Source organism: Cervus canadensis, chromosome 5, assembly GCF_019320065.1.
Source record: "Cervus canadensis isolate Bull #8, Minnesota chromosome 5, ASM1932006v1, whole genome shotgun sequence".
Classification (NCBI taxonomy): Eukaryota; Metazoa; Chordata; class Mammalia; order Artiodactyla; family Cervidae; genus Cervus; species Cervus canadensis.
Window position 1 is genome coordinate 13,030,711 of NC_057390.1, and position 21,739 is coordinate 13,052,449.

General features: G+C 44.0%; 1 protein-coding gene across 1 annotated transcript in view; it reads right to left on the reverse strand.

Moving 5' to 3' along the window:
- Nucleotides 1–8,568: 8,568 nt before the first annotated feature.
- Nucleotides 8,569–21,739, reverse strand: part of ATP6V1B1 (ATPase H+ transporting V1 subunit B1) — a 28,008-nt gene continuing 14,837 nt past the window's right edge. The window contains exons 3-14 of the mRNA XM_043468239.1: nt 16,584–16,682; nt 16,284–16,377; nt 15,629–15,706; nt 14,927–15,066; nt 13,895–13,996; nt 13,356–13,453; nt 12,248–12,371; nt 11,932–12,082; nt 11,626–11,708; nt 10,565–10,669; nt 10,232–10,361; nt 8,569–10,133 (exon numbers count right to left, since the gene is read on the reverse strand). Coding sequence (XP_043324174.1) covers nt 9,970–10,133; nt 10,232–10,361; nt 10,565–10,669; nt 11,626–11,708; nt 11,932–12,082; nt 12,248–12,371; nt 13,356–13,453; nt 13,895–13,996; nt 14,927–15,066; nt 15,629–15,706; nt 16,284–16,377; nt 16,584–16,682 — 1,368 coding nt within the window. The 3' untranslated portion in view covers nt 8,569–9,969. The remainder of the gene's footprint in view (nt 10,134–10,231; nt 10,362–10,564; nt 10,670–11,625; nt 11,709–11,931; nt 12,083–12,247; nt 12,372–13,355; nt 13,454–13,894; nt 13,997–14,926; nt 15,067–15,628; nt 15,707–16,283; nt 16,378–16,583; nt 16,683–21,739) is intronic.

The window sequence follows — 21,739 nt, forward strand, 5'->3', positions numbered from 1 at the left end:
CATTATGCACACTAACATACACATAATAGGAGTATCAGGATGAGAAGTGAGAGAAAAGAGCAGAAAAAATACTTGAAGAAGTAGTGGTTGAAAAAGATTAATCTACACATTTAAGAAGGTCAACAAATTGAAAGTAGGAAAACATAAAGAGATTCACACCCAGGCAATCATACTAAAAATTCTGAAGATGTGAAGAAAATTTTGAAAGCAACAAAGAGAAAAGTGACTCACCACACACAAGGGGAGCTCACAAAGATAAGCAACTCACTTCCCATCAGAAATAATAAGGCCAAAATGCAGTGAGATGACACATGCAAATACTGAAAGAGAAAAACTATCAACCAAGAATCTATATCCAGCAAAACCATCTTTTAAAATGATGACAAAATAAAGACATTGCTTACCCTGCTTGCTGCAACTAGAGAAAGCCTAGAGCAGCAACAAAGACCCAGTCCAGTCGAAGATAAATAAATAAATTAATATTTTTAAAAAAGGAATTGTATAAAACAATATATAATTGTATTGTTGGCCTATAACATATAGAACAATAACAATAATAACACAAAGTAGGTGGATGGGAACAAAGCTGTATGGAGTAAGAAAATAAGTAAGTAAGATTTTTAACTTGAATCCACAGAGATTCAAGAGAATCTTGAATGAAGAGAACCAGAAATGGTAAATTAGAAAACAAGTATAACAAAATCTGTAAATATATACTGTTCTCAGCTTCTTTAAAGGACATAAAGTTACATAAAGCAATAATTAACAATGTATTGTTGCATATATAATATATATACAAATTATAATATGTATAATAATATTACAAGAAAGTGGAAGAAAAATAGAGATATATAGGATATACAGGATATAGAGGATATCCAGTATCTCCTTGAAATTAAATTAAGTCTTAGATATTGCTAAGGCAAGATGTATATGATAAGTCCTAGAGAAAACACTAAGAAAATAAAAAACAAAAGTTTAAAACATCAACAGAATTAAAATGCTACACTACAAAAAATTCACTTATTGTAAAAGGAAACATTAAAGGAGGAATAGGGAAACAATAACAACAAAAAAGACTTGACACATACAAAAATAAAATGGCAAATGTACATCCTAACATATCAGAAATAATATTCAATGTGAAAGGATTTAATAGTCCAGTCAAAAGACAGAAATGATCAAACTGAATAAACATCAAGATCCAACTATATACCTCCTACAGGAAGTATACTTTGGATTCAAAGATACAAATAGGTTGAAAGTAAAAGGAGAAAAGGAAAGAAAAAGTTGTATTTTGCAAGCAGCAACCATAAGAAAGCTGGAGTGGTTCTACTAGTATCAGACAAAATAGACTTTCACACAAAAAACTAGCACTAAAGAGGGACAATTCATAATGATAACAGGGTCGATCCATCAGAAAGATAGACCAGATCTGCAGATATGCAATTAGCAACACAGCCCCCAAAATAGGAAGCAACAACTGCCAGAACTGAAAGAAGAAATATACAGTGTAACAATAATAGTTGGAAGCTTCAACACCCCACTTTCAACAATGGATAGAACAAAGAGACAGTACAACAAGGAAACAAGAAGACCTGAACAAAACTAAACCAATGACTTAACAGACATCAATAGCACTCTCCATCCAAAAACAGCAGAATACACATGCTTCTCAAGTGTACACGGAATATTCTGCAAAATAAACAAATTTTGTCTATAAATTAGACCATAAAATAAGCCTCAATAAACTTAAATAAATTTAAATTATACAATTGTGTGTTCTCTGACACACAGAAATGAAATTAGCCATTAATAACAGAAAGTTAAGAAAGTCACAAATATATGAAAATTAATGAACAAACTTCCAAATAACAAATGAGTCAAAGAATAAATCAGAAGGGAAATTACTTTGCGTGAATAAGGACAAAGGCACAGCATACCAAAACTTATTGGATGCAGCTAAAGCAGTGCTACCTGGATTGTTTATAGCTGTAAATGCCTAGGTTAAAAAAGGAGAAAGATCTCAGATAAATCTAAAATTCCACCTTAACGGTGAAAATAAAAGAGCAAACTAAACCCAGAGCAAGTAGAGGAAAGAAAGATTAGAGCAGAAATTAATAGAATAGAGAATAGAAAACAATAGATAAAATAAAAAAAACTAAAAGATGATTCTTTGAAAAGATCAATAAGACTGGCAAATCTTTAGCTAGACTGACCAAGAGAAAAAGAGTGAAGAATTAAATTACTAAAACAGGAATTAAAGAGGGGGCATTATTACAAGCCTAACAGAAATGAAAAGGATTACAAGGGAATACTATGACCAGTCATTTCCCAACAATTTATATAGCTTAGATGAAATGGGCAAATTCTTCTTTGTAAAAAAATTTTTAAATTAAAAAAAAAAATTTCTTTTTGGCTGTACCATATAGCTTGTGGGATCTTAGTTCCCTGACCAGAGACTGAACCCAGGCCCTTTGCAGTGAGAGCATGGAGTCCTGACCACTGGCCAGCCAGGAAATTCCATGAAGTGGACAATTTCTTAGGACAAAAAGTACCAAAATGGACTCAGGAAGAAATGAAAAATATAAATAGAACTATAAGAAGTAAAGCAATTCAGTTAGGAATAACAAACTTTAAAAAACTTTAAAAAAAAAACCTTAAAAACAAAATTCCTAGTTTAGACTTTCGGTGAATCTACCAAACTTTAAAGATGAATTATTACCAATTACTTACAAACTCTTCCAAAAGTAAAAAATAAAAGATCAAGGAATTCCAACTCATTCTATGAGGTTGTGTGTGTGTGTGTGTGCACTCAGTCACTTAATTGTGTCTAATTCAGTCGACCCCATGGACTATGACAATAGGTTCCTCTGACCATGGGAATTCCCAGGCAAGAATACTGGAGTGGGTTGCCATCTCCTACTCCAGGGTATCTTCCGGATCCAGGGATCAAATCTGAGTCTCTTGTATGACCTGCATTGGTAGGAGGATTCTTTACTGCCGCACCATGCGGTTAGTATTACCCTTATACCAAAATCAGACAAAACATCACAAGAAAAAAAAAATCCTTCGGGCCAATAGCTCTTGTGAATATGCAAAAATTCTCTACAAAACACTACCAAAGAGAATCTAGGAATATGTAAAAAAGACTATACACTATGACAAAGTGGAATTGATCCTAGGAAAGCAACATTGGTTTAACATCTGAAAATCAATTAATGTAATTTATCATATCAATCGAATAAAAGACAAAACCCATGATCATCTCAACAGACCAGAAAGAACATTTAACACTGCTTCCCCGGTGGCCCAGTGATTAAGAATCTGCCTGTCAGTGGGTAAGGGACAAGGGTTCAATCCTTGGTCTGAGAAGATCCCACATGCCTTGGGGCAACTAGGCTAACTACTGAGCCTGCACTCGGAGCCTGTGAACCACAAGGAAGGAAGCCCGCGTGCCTAGAGTCCGTCCTACACAACGGAAGCGACCACAGTGAGAAAGCTGTGCACCGCAGCCAGAGAAGGCCCAGCACAGCCATAATCAACAGATAAACCTTTAAAGAGCGTAACAGGACTTTTAACAAAATTCCACACCTCTTCTAGATAAAGTACTCAACAAACTTGGAACGGAAAGAAATCCCTCAACCTGATAGAGTATCTGTGTAAAATCCACAGCTGACTTTATACTTAATGGTGAAAGACTGATTTCTCTTTAAGATCTGGAACAAGACAGTGATGTCTGCTCTTGCCTATTCTATTCAACATTGTATTGAAGTATTATAGCCAGGGAAACGAGGCAAGGAAATGAAATAAAAGACATCCATTCAAAAGAAAGAAGTAAAACTATCTCTACTAAGATTATATGATATTGCATATTGAAAATCTTAAGGAACATGGTCCTGGCAAAAGGATGGACATACAGATCTATGGGATAGATCTGGAATCCAGGGGAAAAAAAAACCTTAACACTGTCAATTGATTTTTTTAAAAAGTGCCAAGATAATTCAATGGAGGCAAGAATACTCTTTTCAACCAGTGGTGCTGGGACAACTGAATATCCACATGCAAAAGGGTAAAACGTGACCCCTGGTACCCTCTTTGTACCATAACAAAAACTAACTCAAAGTGAAGGAAGATATAAATGTAAGAGCTAAAACCAAAAACTCTTAGAAAAAAATTGTAAATGTAAAGCTTTGTGCCCTTAGATTAGACAATAGGTTCTTAGATATGACATCAAAAGAAACAAATTGGATATTATAAATTAAAATCCTTTGTGCTTCAAAAGATGCCATCAAAAAAGTGAAAGCCAATCTACAGAATGAGAGAAAATATTTACAAATTATTAAAGACTTGTGTCCAGAAAGTATAAAAAACTCTTAGAATTCAACAATAAAAAGACAAAAAAAAGGAACCCTCATTTTAAAATGGGCAAAACATCTGAACACACATTTCTCGAGAGAAAATATACAAATGGCCAACAGCACATGAAAAAATAATATGCTCAGTATCATTGGCCATCAGGGAAATGCAAATCAAAATAAAAAATGAGATGTCATTTCATGCCTACTAGGATAGCTGTCGTGTCAAAAAGACAATAACTGCACAGCTACATACAAAAGAATCAAACTGGACTCATACCACATAAAATAATAAACTTTAGGTGGGTTAAAGACTTAAATTTAAGACCTGAAACTATTAAACTCCTGGAAGAAAACAGGCAGAATGCTCTATGACATCAATTTTAGCAATATTCTTCTCGGGCAAGGGACACAAAATCAAAAATAAACAAGTTGGGTCTGCATGAATCTAAAGAGCTTAACACAAAAGACTGCCTTGAATGGGAGAAAATATTTGAAAATGATAAATCTGATTAGGAGTTAATATGAAAAATATATAAAAACTCATACAACTCAACATTTAAAAAAAAAGACATTTTTCCCTGAATAAAAAATGCTGCATAGAGGACCTGAATAGATATTTTTGCAAAGATGACAGATGGGCAATGGACACATGAAAAGATGTTCACATCACTAGATATCAGGGAAATGTAAATCAAATCCACAGTGAGAGCTCACCCACAATGAGCTGTCAGAATGACTAATTTCAAAAAGACTAAAAATAACAACTACTGGTGAGGATGTGGAGAAAAGGGAACCATCATGTACTATTGGTGGGAATGTAAATTGGTACAGTCAACATGAGAAACGGTACAGAGATTCCTCTGAACATTAAAAACAGAACTACCACCAGTTCAGTTCAGTCACTCAGTCGTGTCCGACTCTTTGCGACCCCATGAATCGCAGCACGCCAGGTCTCCCTGTCTATCACCAACTCCCGGAGCTTACTCAAACTCATGTCCATCATGTCGGTGATGCCATCCAGCCATCTCATCCTCTGTTGTCCCCTTCTCCTCCTGCCCCCAATCCCTCCCAGCATCGGGGTCTTTTCCAATGAGTCAACTCTTCACATGAGGTGGCCAAAGTATTGGAGTTTCAGCTTCAGCATCAGTCCTTCCAATGAACACCCAGGACTGATCTCCTTTAGGATGGACTGGTTGGATCTCCTTGCAGTCCAAGGGACTCTCAAGAGTCTTCTCCAACACCACAGTTCAAAAGCATCAATTCTTTGGCACTCAGCTTTCTTCACAGTCCAACTCTCACATCCATACATGACCACTGGAAAAACCATAGCCTTGACTAGACGGACCTTTGTGGCAATGTAATGTCTCTGCTTTTTAATATGCTATTTAGGTTGGTCATAACTTTCCTTCCAAGGAGTAAGCGTCTTTTAATTTCATGGCTGTAATCACCATCTGCAGTGATTTTGAAGCCCCCCCAAAATAAAGTCTGACACTGTTTCCACTGTTTCAGAACTACCATACAATCCAACAATTCCTACTTCTGGGTATTTTTCTGAAGAAGACAAAAACACTAATTCAAAAAGATATGTGCAACCTTGTGTTCATTATTTACAGTTGCCAAGATATGAAAGTAACCTAAGTGTCCATTGATAGATGGATACGGATATGGTATATACACATATACACACAATGGAATATTACTCAGCTATAAAAAATAAATCTTGACACAACATGGATGGATCTAGAAGGTATTATGCTAAGTGAACTGTCAGGGAAAGACAAACACTGCATGATTTCCCTTATATATGAAATCTAAAAAAAACAAAACAAACAGGAAAACAGAAACAGATTAACAGATACAGAAAACAAATGGGTGGTTGCCAGGGGGGAGTGGGGGAAGATGAGTGAAATAAATGAGGGAGATTAAGAGGTACAAGCTTCCAGATAAAATAAACAAGTCATAGAGATGTAATGTACAGCATAGGACATATAGTCAATACTATTGTCATAACTGTATATGGTGACAGATGGTAGCTAGACCTTCATGGTGATTATTTTGTAATGTATAAAGATATTGAGCCATTAGATTGTACATTTGAACCTAATATAATATTTGAAGTTAATCAAACTTCAATTTAAAAAAGAGAAAAGCAAAAACTGTTGAGGACTTCCCTGGTGGTCCAGTGGATACAAATCTACCTGCCAGTGCACGGGGACATGGGTTCGGTCCCTAGTCTGGGAGGATCTCACATGCCGTGGTGCAACTAAGCCTGTGCACTGCGGCTGCCGAGCCCGCGCTCCGGAGCCCACGAGCTGCAGCTGCCAAGGCCGCGTGCTGCAACTACACAAGCCCTCAAACCTAGAGCCTGTGCTCCCCTACAAGAGAAGTGAAGTGCAAGTCACTCAGTCACGTCCAAGTCTTTGTGACCCCAAGGACTGTAGCCTGCATGCTCCTCTGACCGTGGGTTCTCCAGGCCAGAATACTGGAGTGGGTAACTGTCGGGAGCCGTTATGGGGGGTCCCGCCCGTGACGAGGTCATGAAGAAAATACCGGGCAGGCAAGGCCGTCCGGGACCCCATCCATGACGAGGTCATGAGGAAAAAACCTGACAGGCAAGGCCGTCTAGGATGAGGGACCCTCCAGGTTGGCCTCAGCCTCTACCCCACCCTGTATCCTCCCCCCTTTTCTGCTGTTGTTCTTGTTTTGCCCTATTGCAGATTCTTGTGTTGCCTGCCGAGAGCTCTCCTGCTCCTCTTTCACTGAATAAGGACCAACTTAAAACCCTAATTAATAAATCTCCTGGACGCTGGTACCCAATGAAGGGGCCAGGGATGAAGGAAATGCTTCCATTCAAACATTTTGCTGGCATTCTGGCTTGTTTGATAAATGTGTGATCTCATTGCACAAAATGCTCATGATTGTTCTAAACATCCTAAGCACAGTACGCTAGCAAAAACTATTAAGCATAGGCCCCTTCACGGGGTGAGAAGAGCTCCACAAATACGATAGCCACGAATGTGCCTAATAGAAAATACTTTAGATAGAGATTAGCTGGCGACTTCTTGCAGGTGGTTAACTTTTAGACTAAGAGCCTGTTTTGTGCCATATCTGCTGTTTCTGCAGTCCTTCGCATTTCTGTTCTGTAAAAATGTAATCCTATCTAGTTCCCATAAAGATGACGCTTATTAGAAAGGAAATAGATTAATTATAAGAAAAACAGGGTCGGCTACTGAAGTTGCTTAAGCCACACCAGGTGCAAGCCATAAAATGTTAGCAGGCCTGAAGGCCAAATGATAAGAAAGACTCTTGTGAACGAAAAAGTATGTGGGTGACGTCCTGTTTCTGTTGAAGGTCAAGTTGCTGGAAATGTTTTGAGATGACCTGTGTGTAAGCAATATGCACTTCCCCCAAAGATGTTGTTAAGGGTATAAAGGGGCAGTGCAAAAATAAACTTCAGACTTAGCCCCGAGCTTTGGCTCACTCTCTCTGTCTTTCGCCGACGCCGTTCATCCTGAGGGTTCCCCTGGATCCTGCTGGGGCTGGACCCCGGCAGGTAACCATTCCCTTCTCCAGGGGATCTTCCCAGTCCAGGGATGGAACCCACACTGCAGGCGGATTCTTTATCATCTGGCTGCCAGAGAAGCCCACACAAGAGAAGCCACCCCAATGAGAAGCCTGAGCAGTGCAATGAAGAGTAGCCCCCATTCGCTGCAACTAAAGAAAGCCCACACAAAGCAATGAAGACCCAGCATAGCCAGAAATAATTAACAAATAAATAAAAAATTTAAAAAATTTCTAAAAAAAATAACTTGAGGATGTAAAGAAATTGGAACCCTTTTACATTGCTGGGGGATGTAAGCCACTTTTGGAATTAGCTTTGCAATCTGGTAGTTCCACTACCAGATGGATACACTATTTATGTGACACTCTGACACAGATAGTGTCAGAGTCACTATCTGACACCCACTTATAAAAACATACGTCCACACAAAAACTTGTACATGATTGTTCATAGCAACATCATTTATGATTGTGAAAAAGTGGAAGCAATCACATGTCCATATACGGATAAACAGATAAAAGTTGTATCCATACTGTGGAATATTACTTAGCAATAAAAAGGAATGAAGTACTGAGGCATACTACTACATGGATGAGCCTTGAAAATATCATGCTAAGAGAAATCAGTCAGACACAAAAGACCACATATTGTATGATTCCATTTATATGAGTTGACCAGCATAGGCAAAGCTACAGAAATAGAAAGATTAACGATTACCTTGGATTGGGGAAGGGGTAGAAGAGGGGTTTGAGAAATGATAACTCAGGCTATAGGGTTTCTACTTGAGGTGATGAAGGTGATGGAGGTGTTCTAAAATTGGTTGCTGTGATGATTGCTCAACTCTCTGAATACACTAAAAGTTGTTGAATTGTACAATTGTAAATAGGTAAATTGTATGGTATGTGAATCATATCTCAATAAAGCTATAAGTAAGTAAAAACAACCCTATGCCCTGTGGACACCCAAAAGCTTTCCCTAAAATGGCTATAAATTGTCTTGGGGATGGCAATTTCATTCTCAGGGCCTCCTTTGGTGTCAGTTCTTTTTTTTTTTTTTTTTAAATATGGATCATTTTTAAAGTTTTTTTTTTAATTTGTTATGATATTGCTTCTGTTTTGTTTTTTTGGCTGAAAGGCATGCAGAATCTTAGCTTCCCAACCAGGGATTGAACCTGCATCCCCTGCATTGGAAGCTGAAGTCCTAAGCACTGACTGGGCTGCCAGGGAAGTCCCAGGTGTCAGCTCTTGATCCAAGAATTCTGGCCTGGTTCCATAACACACTGACCCAGAAATGGGGCACAGCCTTTTGCTGAAGATCGACCTTCCCAACCTTCTCTGCCTCTTAGGAAGCATTCATGACTTCACTGTAGATGGGACAGAGGAGGCAGGAGGGGAGGGTATTACAAAAGAGTGAGCAGTTTTCAAAGGAACATCTGTATCCTGGTTTTTAGGATGCTCTTCACCCATTTCTTAACTGGGGGCGCTTTTCTTCAGGCTATCTCCCCAGAAACTCCCCCAGAGCAAACCGAATTCCTTTCTGGTGTCTCCTAGGCAGACATCTTTCGTGGCCTTGAGACTGTGCTTTCTATGGCCCATGACCTCACATTCCTAAGATACATATCAAGATACTTTTTAGGGAAGATAAATATTTCCCTAAGAAGAATTATGTTGTGATTGGTTAAGGCACTAATGTGTTTTTTCAAGGTGGAGAGAATAGTTTAATGAACCTCACGAATCCATCACCCTCAGCTCCAACAATTATCAATGTTTTGCCAATCTTGTTTTTACATGAGATAAATTCTTATGGGATGGGGGCTACTTTTAAAATACAAATGCTCCTATCAGAACGAGACAGAGAATATAGGCTTAACCACCTTCTGGTTCTCAATTCGGGGAATCCAGGGAGAGGACTGGAACGTAGGAGCGGCCTCCTCTCTCCTCATAGCCCGCGGGCTGAGGGTGGGCAGGGAGTTGGTTAAGGACCACGAGGATGGGACGGACGAAGGCGGTCCCTGGACCCTGCTCCGGGGCCAGATTGCGGGCGGGGCTACAGCGCAGTGTCGGGTTCGGGGTCCGGCGGCGCCCCCTCACGGGAGTAGAATTCATCGATGATGTTCTGCGGAATGCGCTTCAGCATTTCCTTGGGGAAGATGCGCAGCAGCTTCCAGCCCAGGTCCAAAGACTCGAAAACCGAGCGTTTCTCGTAGGGCCCTAAGGACAGAACACGAGTGTTAAGGGTGTGTGTGTGTGTGTGTGTGTGTGTGTTGGAGTAAGGCGGTTGCTGCCTGAATGCCCCCAACGCGCCTCACCCTGGTTGATGAAGCTCTTCTCAAACTTCTGCAGGAATTCCAGGTAGAGCAGATCCTCGGACGTGAGCGCCTCCTCCCCCACCACTGCCTTCATGGCCTGCACGTCCTTCCCGATGGCGTAGCAGGCGTACTGGGTGAGGGCGGGGGAGGGGATCGGCATCGGCAGTCACGGCAGGCTTACCGCAGGAGTCCCGTGTTCCCCCATCTGACTGTGCGTGCGGGGACCCCGAAAGGGGAGGGGTTGTTTGCCAGAAAAGCTCGTGATCCAGCTAAGGCTCCAGCCTCCGGCTTCTGAAACTAGCTTCCCCACCAGCCCTTGGGCCCACTCCTTACCAGCTGGTTGGAGACATCTCCATGGTCCTTTCTGGTCATTCCCTCCCCAATGGCGGACTTCATCAGCCGCGACAGGGAAGGGAGGACGTTGATGGGGGGGTAGATCTGGGGGGAGCCGAAACCGGGAGTGGCAGAAGGCAGGGTCCGAACTTTCCCCTCCTTCCCACCTCTACTTGTCTTCCCTCCCTCTGTGGTTCTCTCGGGACTGGTCCTTATTCATCCCACAGGCAGATGGGCTGGTCACACCCCTCGCCCTTTATCTCCCACAAATCCTGGGGCTTGGGTATACAGGTGTCTAGATGTGTGCGCCTAGAATGGAGGGGGGAGTTCATGAAAGTCTAGCTATTTCAAAATTTTTAATTATTACTGAGATGAAAACGAGTGAAACTTAATAGTTCTTAGCTGCAAGGAAAGAAGCTGCCAAACAAAGAGGAAACAGTCATGGAGGTGACCTTTAACCTCCAATGGGACAGGCATATCATTCACCACCCGCTTGTGTCAGTTACCTATTGTTTCTGTTCAGTAAAGCAAACTACTGGAAAGAAAAGAGAATTGGCATTTATATTGTATCTATGATCCGCTAGATGCTTTCTAGATCTATATATACTTTCATACGGTATACTTTTTTGTTGTTTTGCTTTTTTTTTGGTGTACTAGGTGACATGTAACCAAGCATTGAAACCGTGTCCCCTAGCAATGGAAGCATGGAGTCCTAACCACGGGACCACCAGGAAATTCCCACCAATTTATTTTGTTCTCCACAATGCAACTGTGTGATAAGTATTATCATTCCCATTTTACAGATGTGGAAACTGAGGATTAGAGAGATGAAATGATTTTCCAAAGATCCCACAGCCAAGGAGGCTGGACTCCACCCAGACTTGTCTTCTGTCTGGGGACCAAACTGTCTTCCTGGGGATTATCTCCTGTTTGGGGTTAGCCTTGCCCGGCCCCGCCTCATTCACTAGAGGTGAAGTGCAGTGGGAAGTGCACACTGGTTATTAGTCACTGTCTTTGGAGATGGTGGAGAGAGTTGGAAGTGGGTAGAGAGGGGACGGTACCTGTCTGTTATGAAGCTGTCTGTCCACGTAGATCTGTCCCTCTGTGATGAAGCCCGTCAAGTCTGGGATTGGGTGGGTGATATCTGCAAGGAGACGCTTTGATGTCAGTATAGATGGTGCTCAGGTCTCCACCCCCTCAGGGCCATGTAGGTTCTGTTCCCTCACAGGAGAGGGTGACAGGTGGAGGCGAGGAAGGGACAGTGCCTACCCTGCTGGAGGTGCGGAAGAAGCATGGGTCCTGTCAGTGTCTGGGTGGGATGGGAGGGCAGGGGACTGCAGGGGGCAGTGGGCAGGGAGGTGGCTCACCGTCATTGGGCATGGTGAGGATGGGGATCTGAGTGATGGATCCACCCCGGCCCTCCACGCGGCCCGCCCGCTCGTAGATGGTGGCCAAGTCAGTGTACATGTACCCAGGGAAGCCTCGGCGCCCGGGAACCTCCTCTCTGGCAGCTGAGACCTGCAATACCCATGGGCCTTGGAGTAAAAGGATGATACAAGGAAGGGGCATGGGGGGCTCAGTGACCACCAGGAATGGGGTGAGGGTGGGGGTGGGCCTGAGTGGGCCAGCTCCGGGCTCATGACTGGGGGTGCTGAGCCCGACCCCCCTCGCCAGCCAACTCACCTCCCGCAAGGCCTCCGCATAGGAACTCATGTCCGTCAGTATGACCAGCACATGCTTCTCACACTGGTAGGCGAGGAACTCTGCCGTGGTCAGTGCCAGGCGTGGGGTGATGATCCGCTCGATCCTGCAGGTATGGCCAATGGTCAGAGCACCCGGAGGCCAGGCCTGTGCTCCGTTTACCCCCGTGCTGCGTGGAGCACGGAAGCTGGTACAGTGCACAGCTATAGGGGACCGGGGAAGATGAGCCCCAGCCCCTAGCCCCCAGGCCCAGGCCATGGCTCCTGGGAGACTGGGCCCTCAACCACATCCTGCTGTTCAAGGCGGGAACAGGGACAGAGGCTGGGGCAGACGGGCAGGGAGCTGGGTGAAGGCCAGGCGGGGCCTGGAGGGTCTGTCCCCAGGGCAGATGGCATGTCAGAGCTCAGCAGTATGCCTCCCCCAGGGCACCTGGGCTGGGTCAGCCAGAAGGCTCCCACTCTCTGTGTCCTCAGGGTTCCTTCCTTCCTGTTCCCCTCACTGTTCCTGATCACACACGCGGGCCATACGCTTGCCTGCCTTGCAGCGCCTTCCACTGTAAGCGCTCTGGAGCCGTTCCTCCCACTCCAGGCACTCAGACCCCGGGCCCTGTGCTCATGGCACTTTTCTTTAGGATACCATCTGGGCCTCCTGAGCTCTGCTCCCTAGTTTCTGGAGTACCTTCAGCTCCCAGGACAGTTTATTGGGTTTTTCGGTTTTTTTTCCATCACCTGACCTACAGATTTAAATTCCCATTTTCTCGACTTTTAAAATAGCAGTTTTTCTAAGCAAAGGGTTTAGGGAAACATCTCTTTAGTGGTGACCTTGTGGAAGCAAGTCTAAGATGAGGAGCTGTGACTTGGGGCAGTGGCTGGATGCAGGTTGTAGGGAGGGTGGATGGGCTGCAGACGGCCAGCAGGCGGTGGTCTGCCTCTTGCTATCTCCTCATGCACTGTCCCCACCTCTTCCCCAGCCTCAGTTTCCCCATCTGCACAATGAGGGGTTGTTCTCCCAGCTCTGGCGAAGCCTGAGACCTGGGCTCCGGGCCTTGGAAGTGCAGGGCCTGCTGCCTACAGGTAGTGTGGGTGCTCACGTGGGGTCGTTGGCCAAGTTCAGGAAGAGGCAGACGTTGCCCATGGTTCCGTTCTGCTCGAAGTCCGACTTGAAGAACCTGGCTGTCTCCATGTTCACCTGGACACACAGCAGGGAGGGCTGGAGGCGGGGCCAGGCCCCTCCCATCTCTTCCAGTAAAGCCTATTACTGACCAGCTATCAGTCAGTGGGGTCTCATCAGAACCCCAGAGAGAGGTTCAGATGTCAGGCTGAGCTGCCCACTGTCACCCTGCTCCTCACCTGACCCGCTAAGCCTCTTGTTCCTCTGAGGGTCCCTGGGTTCCCCATCCTGAAGCCATCTTTTCTCCCCTAATTTCCTCTTCTCCCAGCTGCCCCAGAATCATCTTGGATTCTGCCAAGCCCTCATTCACACTCTTGCCTCTCCCAACAGACACGCCAAAGGCCAGGTTCTCAACGAGAAGGATAACGCCTCCCCCCTTAGACTGGGTATGCCTGGGGCCAAGGGGCCAAGGGCCCGCCCGCCACCTACAGAATTTGCCATCTGCCCAACCTCTCTTACCCCCATGGCTGCAAAGACGATGGCAAAGTTGTCATCATGATAGTCCAGCACGGCCTTGGACTTCTTCACCAGCCCAGCCTGGCGGCAGATCTGGGCGGCAATCTGGGGACAGGAGGAAGGATGTCAGAACTGGAGCCTGAGCTGGTGCCTCTGGGCACCCTGAGGAGTGTGGGCAGGGCGATGTTCTGTCCATCCTCCTGCTGAGGCCTTAGGTGGGAGGGACCCAAGGTCCCACATGGAAGGGCTGCCCTGGGTCCTCCAGCCGCTCCCAGGGGAGGGGCCGCCCCAGCCCAGGGTGCCTGTCATGAAGAGCAGGGTAGAAAAACAGGTCCAAAGAACAACTACCTACCTCGAGTTTGGGGCAACTAGATCCTTCAGAATCCCCTGTCCCCCTCGCCCCATGCTGGGATGTCTCTGGGGCCAGTGGGGTGTGGGGTTACCAGATCTAGGATGAGCATGTATGTAGGCAGAAGGCAGGGTCACTTAGACCATCCAATCACTGCAGGCATTTTGAAGGTGAGCTGGGGTGCATCCAGGAGTAGTGGGGGTGGGTGGTCAGTGGGGACCATCTAGAAACCTTGTCACACCAGCTGCTCCGGGAAGAACTGGGCTGTTCGCTCTTGGTGGTGGGGGTAGGGTAGGAAACTTGCCCAGAGAAGTTTCACACAGTTGGGCTGGCGTGAGGTGGGGTTTGCTCAGTGCAGGCGAGTAAAGACCACTATGACGACCAGTGGGTAGAGCTGTCTTCTCAGCTGAGCAGGACTTTCCACACTGAGGCTACACGTGGGCTTGCTCGTGAACCAGTGGGGGCCCCACTCACTCAGGAAGGAGGTTTGCAGATCTGTCTGCGGGCACCAAGGGGGCCTGTGCAGCCCTGAGGCCCGGAGCTGCCACATGAGAGCTGCCGGTGACCCCAGCTCCGCTGGCCCCTGCCCGCTGGTCACAGGAGGCGCCCTTGCCGGCCCACGAGCTCTGGCATCTGCGCTGTCCCTTCCCCTTGGTCATGCCTGCAGGCCCCCATGCAGTCCTCACCTCATTGTGGGGGAGCCCGGCTGCTGAGAAGATGGGGATCTTCTGACCACGGGCAATGCTGTTCATGACGTCGATGGGCGAGATGCCTGTCTCGATCATCTCCTCGGGGTAGATGCGGTCGTGGGGGTTGATGGGCTGGCCTGGGAGACGGCAGTCATGGGCCCTGCTGGAGGGTTCAGGCCCTTCCCCGAGTACCGCCCCCAGCCCTGTCCCGGTAGCACTGCGGGACAGAATTTTCTTTGATGATGGAAACCTGCTCCGACTGCGCTGCTCAGGATGCAGGTCTGGCCACGTGTAGCTACTGAGCATGTGCAGTGGCGTTTTGACATGAAATTTTATTTCATTTGAATTAGTGTGTATTTAAATAAAAACCACAGCCCATTGCTCTGTTGGATGGTGCCATCTAGGCACGTTAGAAGTGGCAGAGGGTCTTGGGCATGTGGGGAATTTGCACAATGATGATGGCATTTTATAGGAATGGGATGTGAAGTGCTGCTGGCCCTGGATAGGCAGGCCTTGGCCGCTGTCGTATCTCACCGGGTCCGCCTGTTGGTCTGACCAGTCCTGGGGGTGAACCCTGGGCAATGGCCCTGGGCAATATCTGGGGCAGAACTTCCAAGTGTGAGGTCACACAGGCTGTGACTGGGGTGGGGAGAGGTGGCTGGAAGCTGGGCCCTGAGAGCTGCCCAGAGCCTCACTTACCGTTGATGTCCAGGAAGTCCTCGGCCATGACCACTGGCCCCTTGTCAATGGGTTTGCCTGAGCCGTTGAAAACCCGACCTGGGGGTGGGTGAGGGGGGTTGGAGCATGCTCAGGACCAGCCCTGGGGCTCTCACCGCTGCTCACCCTCCACCCCACCACCAGCTCCCACCTGTCCCTCCTGCCCCAATGCCCCATGTCCCCCTGCCCTCAGCCCTCAGTGACCCCCAGGGAGCTGGCTACAGTGACTGTCTCCTTGGGGGCCTGCCCTCCTCTCCCGGAAACCTTTATAGGCAAGACCTTGGCCGGGACAATGACTCTAGTGGGGCGTGTTAGAGCTGGAGAGAGGAGAGAGCCACGGACGGCAGATCTTGGGAGAAAACTAGGGGATGCGCGGTTCACTCCAGCTTGACCCCAAATGTCCTCGTCCTCTAGTTTACTGAAGTTGCCGTCTTCATGTACTGAACACTTGCTGTAAGTCAGGCCCTGAGCGCGGGTTGGGGGTCAAAGAGAAGGCACAACCTCTGAGCTCCCAGGGCTCCCAGGGGAGGCAGACAGGTAGGGAGGCAACGGCAGTGCGGTCTGTTAAGCCCTTGGTCAGGGGCGCTGTACTGGACGGACAGACGGGCGCTCCACCCTGCCCAACCCTACCCCTCACCCAGCATGTCCTCCGACACTGGGGTCCGCAGGATGTCCCCTGTGAATTCGCAGGTGGTCTTCTGGGCATCGATCCCAGAGGTGCCTTCAAACACCTACAGGATAAGAGGTTAGTTACTTTAATAAGGGGTTTGCTGGGGAGAATGGGGCCTCCCATTCTAGGCTCCCTTTGTGTCCAGCTCTGGGCAAGGTGCTTTCAGGAAAAACAGACCATTTTCTGCCTTTGGAGTCTATGAGAGCATGGAAACTTTGTGGGTTCGTTCATTTATTCAACCAGAAACATCTTAGTGACGCCACTTACCTGCACAATTGCCTTGGTCCCAGACACCTCGAGCACTTGCCCACTCCTCTGAGTCCCGTTGGGGAGGGTGAAGTTGACAATCTCAGCATACTGGGCAAACTGGTAGGAGGGGAGAGCAGCCCAGAGTGACAGTGAGTCCAGAGGTCTCCTCCCCGTCTCCTCCCCAGCCTTCCCCAGCCTCAAGCTCCTTTCTCCCATCTTGTGCCCAGACACTCTTGGAAATGAACTTGAGAGACTGGTTAAGTGGAAAGTTTGAATTCTGTTTGCAAGGCAGTATACTTGGGTGGGTAGGATCACTGACTTTAGAGTTGGAAGACCAGGGTTAGAACTGAAACTCTGACACTTAGAAGCTGTGTGACCTTGTAGAAGTTACATAATGTCTCTGAACCTTACTTTCCTCATCTTTAAAGTGGGAATAATACTAACCCCTATTTCATAGGGCTGCTGTGAGAAGGAATATATACTATATGGTAAGTCATTATCTGGTGCTGGGACCTTGTAACAGCTCAATAAAATGTAGTAGTTATTATGGCTGCTTAGGTCTCCTGACCATTGTTTCTGCCTCTGTGGACTAATGATGAACACACTGGCAAAGTGCTCTCCTTGGCTCCCACATGTCCCCATCTACCAGTGACAATCTTTCCCTAGTCATGGGGCTGGGATTAATTCATGTGTAGTCCTCACAGTCTTCAGGAATAAAAAGAATCAGGCGATCACTTCTCTTTTCGTTAAGATCAAGTGAGGTATTCATTCTTAGTGTTAGAATCAGGCCGATCTCTGGAATATATAAAGAAATCTTACAACTCAACAATAAAAAGACAAATACTGAACTTCCCTGGTGGTCCAATGGTTAAGAATCTGCCTGCCAATGCAGGGGACACAGGTTTGATCCTTGGCCCAGGAGGATTCTACAAGCCGTGGGGCAACTAACTCCATGAGCCACAACTACTGAAGCCCGTGCACTAGAGCCCGTGTTCTGCAACAAAAGAAGCCGCTGCAATGAGAAGCCAGAGTACCGCAACCAGAAATTAGCTCCTGTTCACCACAACTAGAGAGAGCCCGTGTGCAGCGATGAAGACCCACTGCAGCCAAAAACTAATTTGTTAATTAAAAAAAGATGAATATGCTATTTTAAAATGGCAAAGGATCTAAATAAACATTTCTCCAAAGAAGATATACATATGCCCAACTAATTAGTCATTGAGCTTCCCTGGTAGCTCAGCTGGTTCTGTTTCAGCAGCTGCTTCAGCAGCTTCTGCAATGCAGAAGACCTGGGTTCGATCCCTGGGGTGGGACGATCCCCTGAGAAGGGCATGGTAACTCACTCCAGTATTCTTGCCTGGATACTCCCCATGGACAGAGAAGCCTGGCTGGCTACAGTCCCTGGGGTCACAAAGAGTTGGACATGACTGAGCAACTAAGTGAATAGCACAAACTAATTAGTCATTAAAGAAACGGAAGCACACAATGAGATGGCACTTCACACTCACGACTGTAATAAAGACACATAATAACACACACTCACGACTGTAATAAAGACAGATAATAACACTCACACTCACGACTGTAATAAAGACACATAATAACACTCACACTCACGACTGTAATAAAGACAGATAATAACACTCACGCTCACGACTGTAATAAAGACAGAAAATAACACGTGTTAAGGTTGTGGAGGAACTGGAACTCTCAGACACTGATGGTGTGAAGGTAAATTTGTGTGGCCACTTTACAAAATAGCCTGGTAGTTTCTCAAAAGGTTAAACACAGAGTTACAATATGACCCAACAATTCCATCCTCAGGTGTACACCCAAGAGAAATGGGAACACATATCCACATAAAAACTTGCATATGAAGGTTCACAGTAGCATTATTTACAATAGGCAAAAAGTGAAAATAACCAAAAAGTCCACAAACTGATAACTGGATAAACAAAGGTGGGATATCCATGCAGTCAGCTTTAAAAAGGGATGAAGTACTGACACAGGCTACAACATGGATGAACCTTGAAAACATCATGCTAGGTGAAAGAACCCAGACACAGCAAGCCACAGAGGACATGGTTCCACTGACACAAAATGTCCAGACCAGTCAAATCCACAAAGCAAAAAATGAGAGATTGCTGGGGGCTGGCGGAGAAAGGATCGGGGCTGGCAACTTACAGGTGCAGGGGTTCTCTCGGAGGTGATGAGACTGTTCTGGAATCAAGTAGTGCTGACGGTTACACAAGTCTGTGTATAGACTAAGACGCACTGAACTATACACTTGAAAAGAGCGAACTTTATAGTATATAAATTATAACTCAACTAAAAAAAACGATCAGTCTGTCCCTCCAGGATCAGCGATGGGCAGGTGGGGGGCTGCCGGTGGGAGTCCCCTAGCTCTGCTGTCTGCGTGTACTTCAGGACCCGAGTCCTAGAGAAGGCGATGAGCTGAGCCACAGAAGCTGGGCTGAGAGGGCAGCCCCTCCCCTCTAACCCTGAGCCTCAGCTCTGGTCAGCACCAGGAGAGCAAAGTCCTCTACATGCTCCTTCTTCCAGGGGAGGTACCGAAGAGATTATATAGCATCGCCCGGCATCCCTCAGCTTGCTGCCCATCCATCTTGCTTCCTTGATTCACTTCAGGGAATAAGTCATATCATAATCCCATAAAAATAAATGATAAAAAGACTGCACCCCTCCATGAAGTGTTTCTAATATTCTGGGAAATTAAAGCACTCCTTTAAATTACTCCTTGGACATTAGAGGAAATCAAAAGTAAAATGACAGGAGAAACAAAAAATAATAAAAAGGATAGCACTTCATGCCACAACTAATAGCAAGCTGTACAATGTTTTCTGACCATAAGCAAAGTAAGGTAGAAGCCGATAACAAAAAGACAGTGAGGAAAAACTTCCTATGTTTGGAAATTTTGAAACATTCTAAATATCAGATTAGAAAACATTTAGCACTAAACAAAAATGAAAAACTATTTTTCAGCATATATGTGACACATTTAAAGTTTTAAATGCTTATATTAGAAAAAAGATAAGGTAGAGGTAGTTTTGAATGTATGCAACATGAAAAATTAGAAAAAAGAACAGCATTAAAATTCCAAATAAAATTGAAGAAATAATAAAAGGGCAGAGATCATTGAAAAAGAAACAGATACATAATAGAGAAGATCATCAAAGTCAAACTGGTTCTTTGAAAGCTTAATAAAATAGACAAATCTCTGGCAACACTAAGAAAAAAGACATGAGTAAACAATTGTTGCAATAAAAAAAGTCAAAATTAGCTGTACTAATACTGTTAAAAAATAATTTTAAACTCAGGAATAACTTTATGCAGCATTTCAGATCTTATTAAATGAATAAATTTCTTGAAGAATACAAATCAAATTCAATTAAAAACAAAATAGAAAGCCAGGATACACCTATAATCTTCAAGATATCAGATAAATAACTTAAAATATTTCCATGAAGAAAACACTAGTCCCAGGTAATTAGTGAGTTCTAACAATCAAGAAACAAATAATTTGAAACTTACTTAAGCTCTTCAAAAGACTGAAAGAAAAACTCCAGTCTTAATTCATTTTATGAGTCAAGGATAACCTTGATACAAAATAAGATATTAATGGGAAAATTATAGGCAATCTCAATCATGAACATAGATGCAAAAATACTAAGCAGATATTAGCAAACAAAATCCAGCAATGTACCAAAAAAGACGAAGTTACAAACAAAGCAAAGAATCAAAGAAAAATTTTTAAAACAAAAAGTGAAGATAAATGCACACTCACACAAATAAAGATAAAAAAGACTAAGCTAGGATTATTCCAGGAATTCAAAGTTAGTCTAATATTAGAAAATCTACTAATATGTTTACCTTATTAATGAATTAGAAGATTAAAAAACACATTATTTCAACAAGTTTTAGAAAAAGTTAAACTACCCATGATTGAAAACAAAAACAAACAAAAAGAACAAAACTATTCTTTGAAAACAGAATAAAAGGGGAATTCCTTAACCTTAAAAAGTAGGCTCAGAAAACCTATAGAAAATAGTATAATGTATAAAACATTCTCTTTAAAACTAGAAGCAAAACAGCACTGCCTGCTATCATCATTCCATTCAGCTTTATTGGAGGAACTAACCAAAGTAATAAGATGGACAGAAAATAGAGATTAGAAGAAAATAAAACTGTAAAATGAAAAACTTCCAAACCCCAAATCTAATAGATAGTATCCCCGAAAAAACTTCAGACTAATTTTTCTTATAAATATAGATGCAGAAATTTTAAATTATAAATTAACCATTGGTCAGTCAAATCAAATAGTATATTAAATAAATAAACAAGTATGACCAAGTAGGGTTTATTCCAGCTATGCCAGCTTAGATCAATCAACCTTTGGGAATCAGTCAACATTTCACAACATTGTTCATAATAATAGGGAGTTTGTGAACCTAAAAGAAAAATCGCACAGGATTATGTAAATAGAAGCCAAAAGGCTTTCGATATAATCCAGCAGCTGTTTTCTAATGTAGTTCTATGTAAAACAGGAATGGAAGGTAACTCCTTGCATACTAGACATCAGTATGCATCAATATCCTTGTAAATGGTAAAATGCTAAACCCATTTCATTTCCAATAAAATCAGTAATGCACAGAGAGAGATGCTTATATCACCACTGTTACATAATATAATAAAATATAAATTTTAGTTTATATAGTAAGACAGAAAAAAAGTTGAAAAGTATACTACTAAACATAAATAATGTTCTGTTTTTTTAATTTTCTTTTTTTTTAAAGTTATTTTTTAATTGAAGGATAATTGCTTTACAGATTTTTACTGTTTTCTGCCAAATATCAACATGAATCAGCCATAGATTGTTTTTTGAAAGGTTCAGAAATGTTGAAGAAAGGCTGTGGAAACATTCCAGATTAAAGAAGGCTAAACAGGCATGATGGTTAAATGTGATATCCAGCCCTAGACTGAATCCTATTCCAGAGGGAGAAAAATGCTATAAAAGACTTAGTAGGTCAGCTTATAAACTGGAATATAGATTGTAGATTAAAGTATCAGTGTCAATTTTGTGTTGATGACTACTGTGGTTATGTAAGAGTATATCCTTATTCTTCAGAAGTACACGCTAGAGTTTTGGATATAAGTTA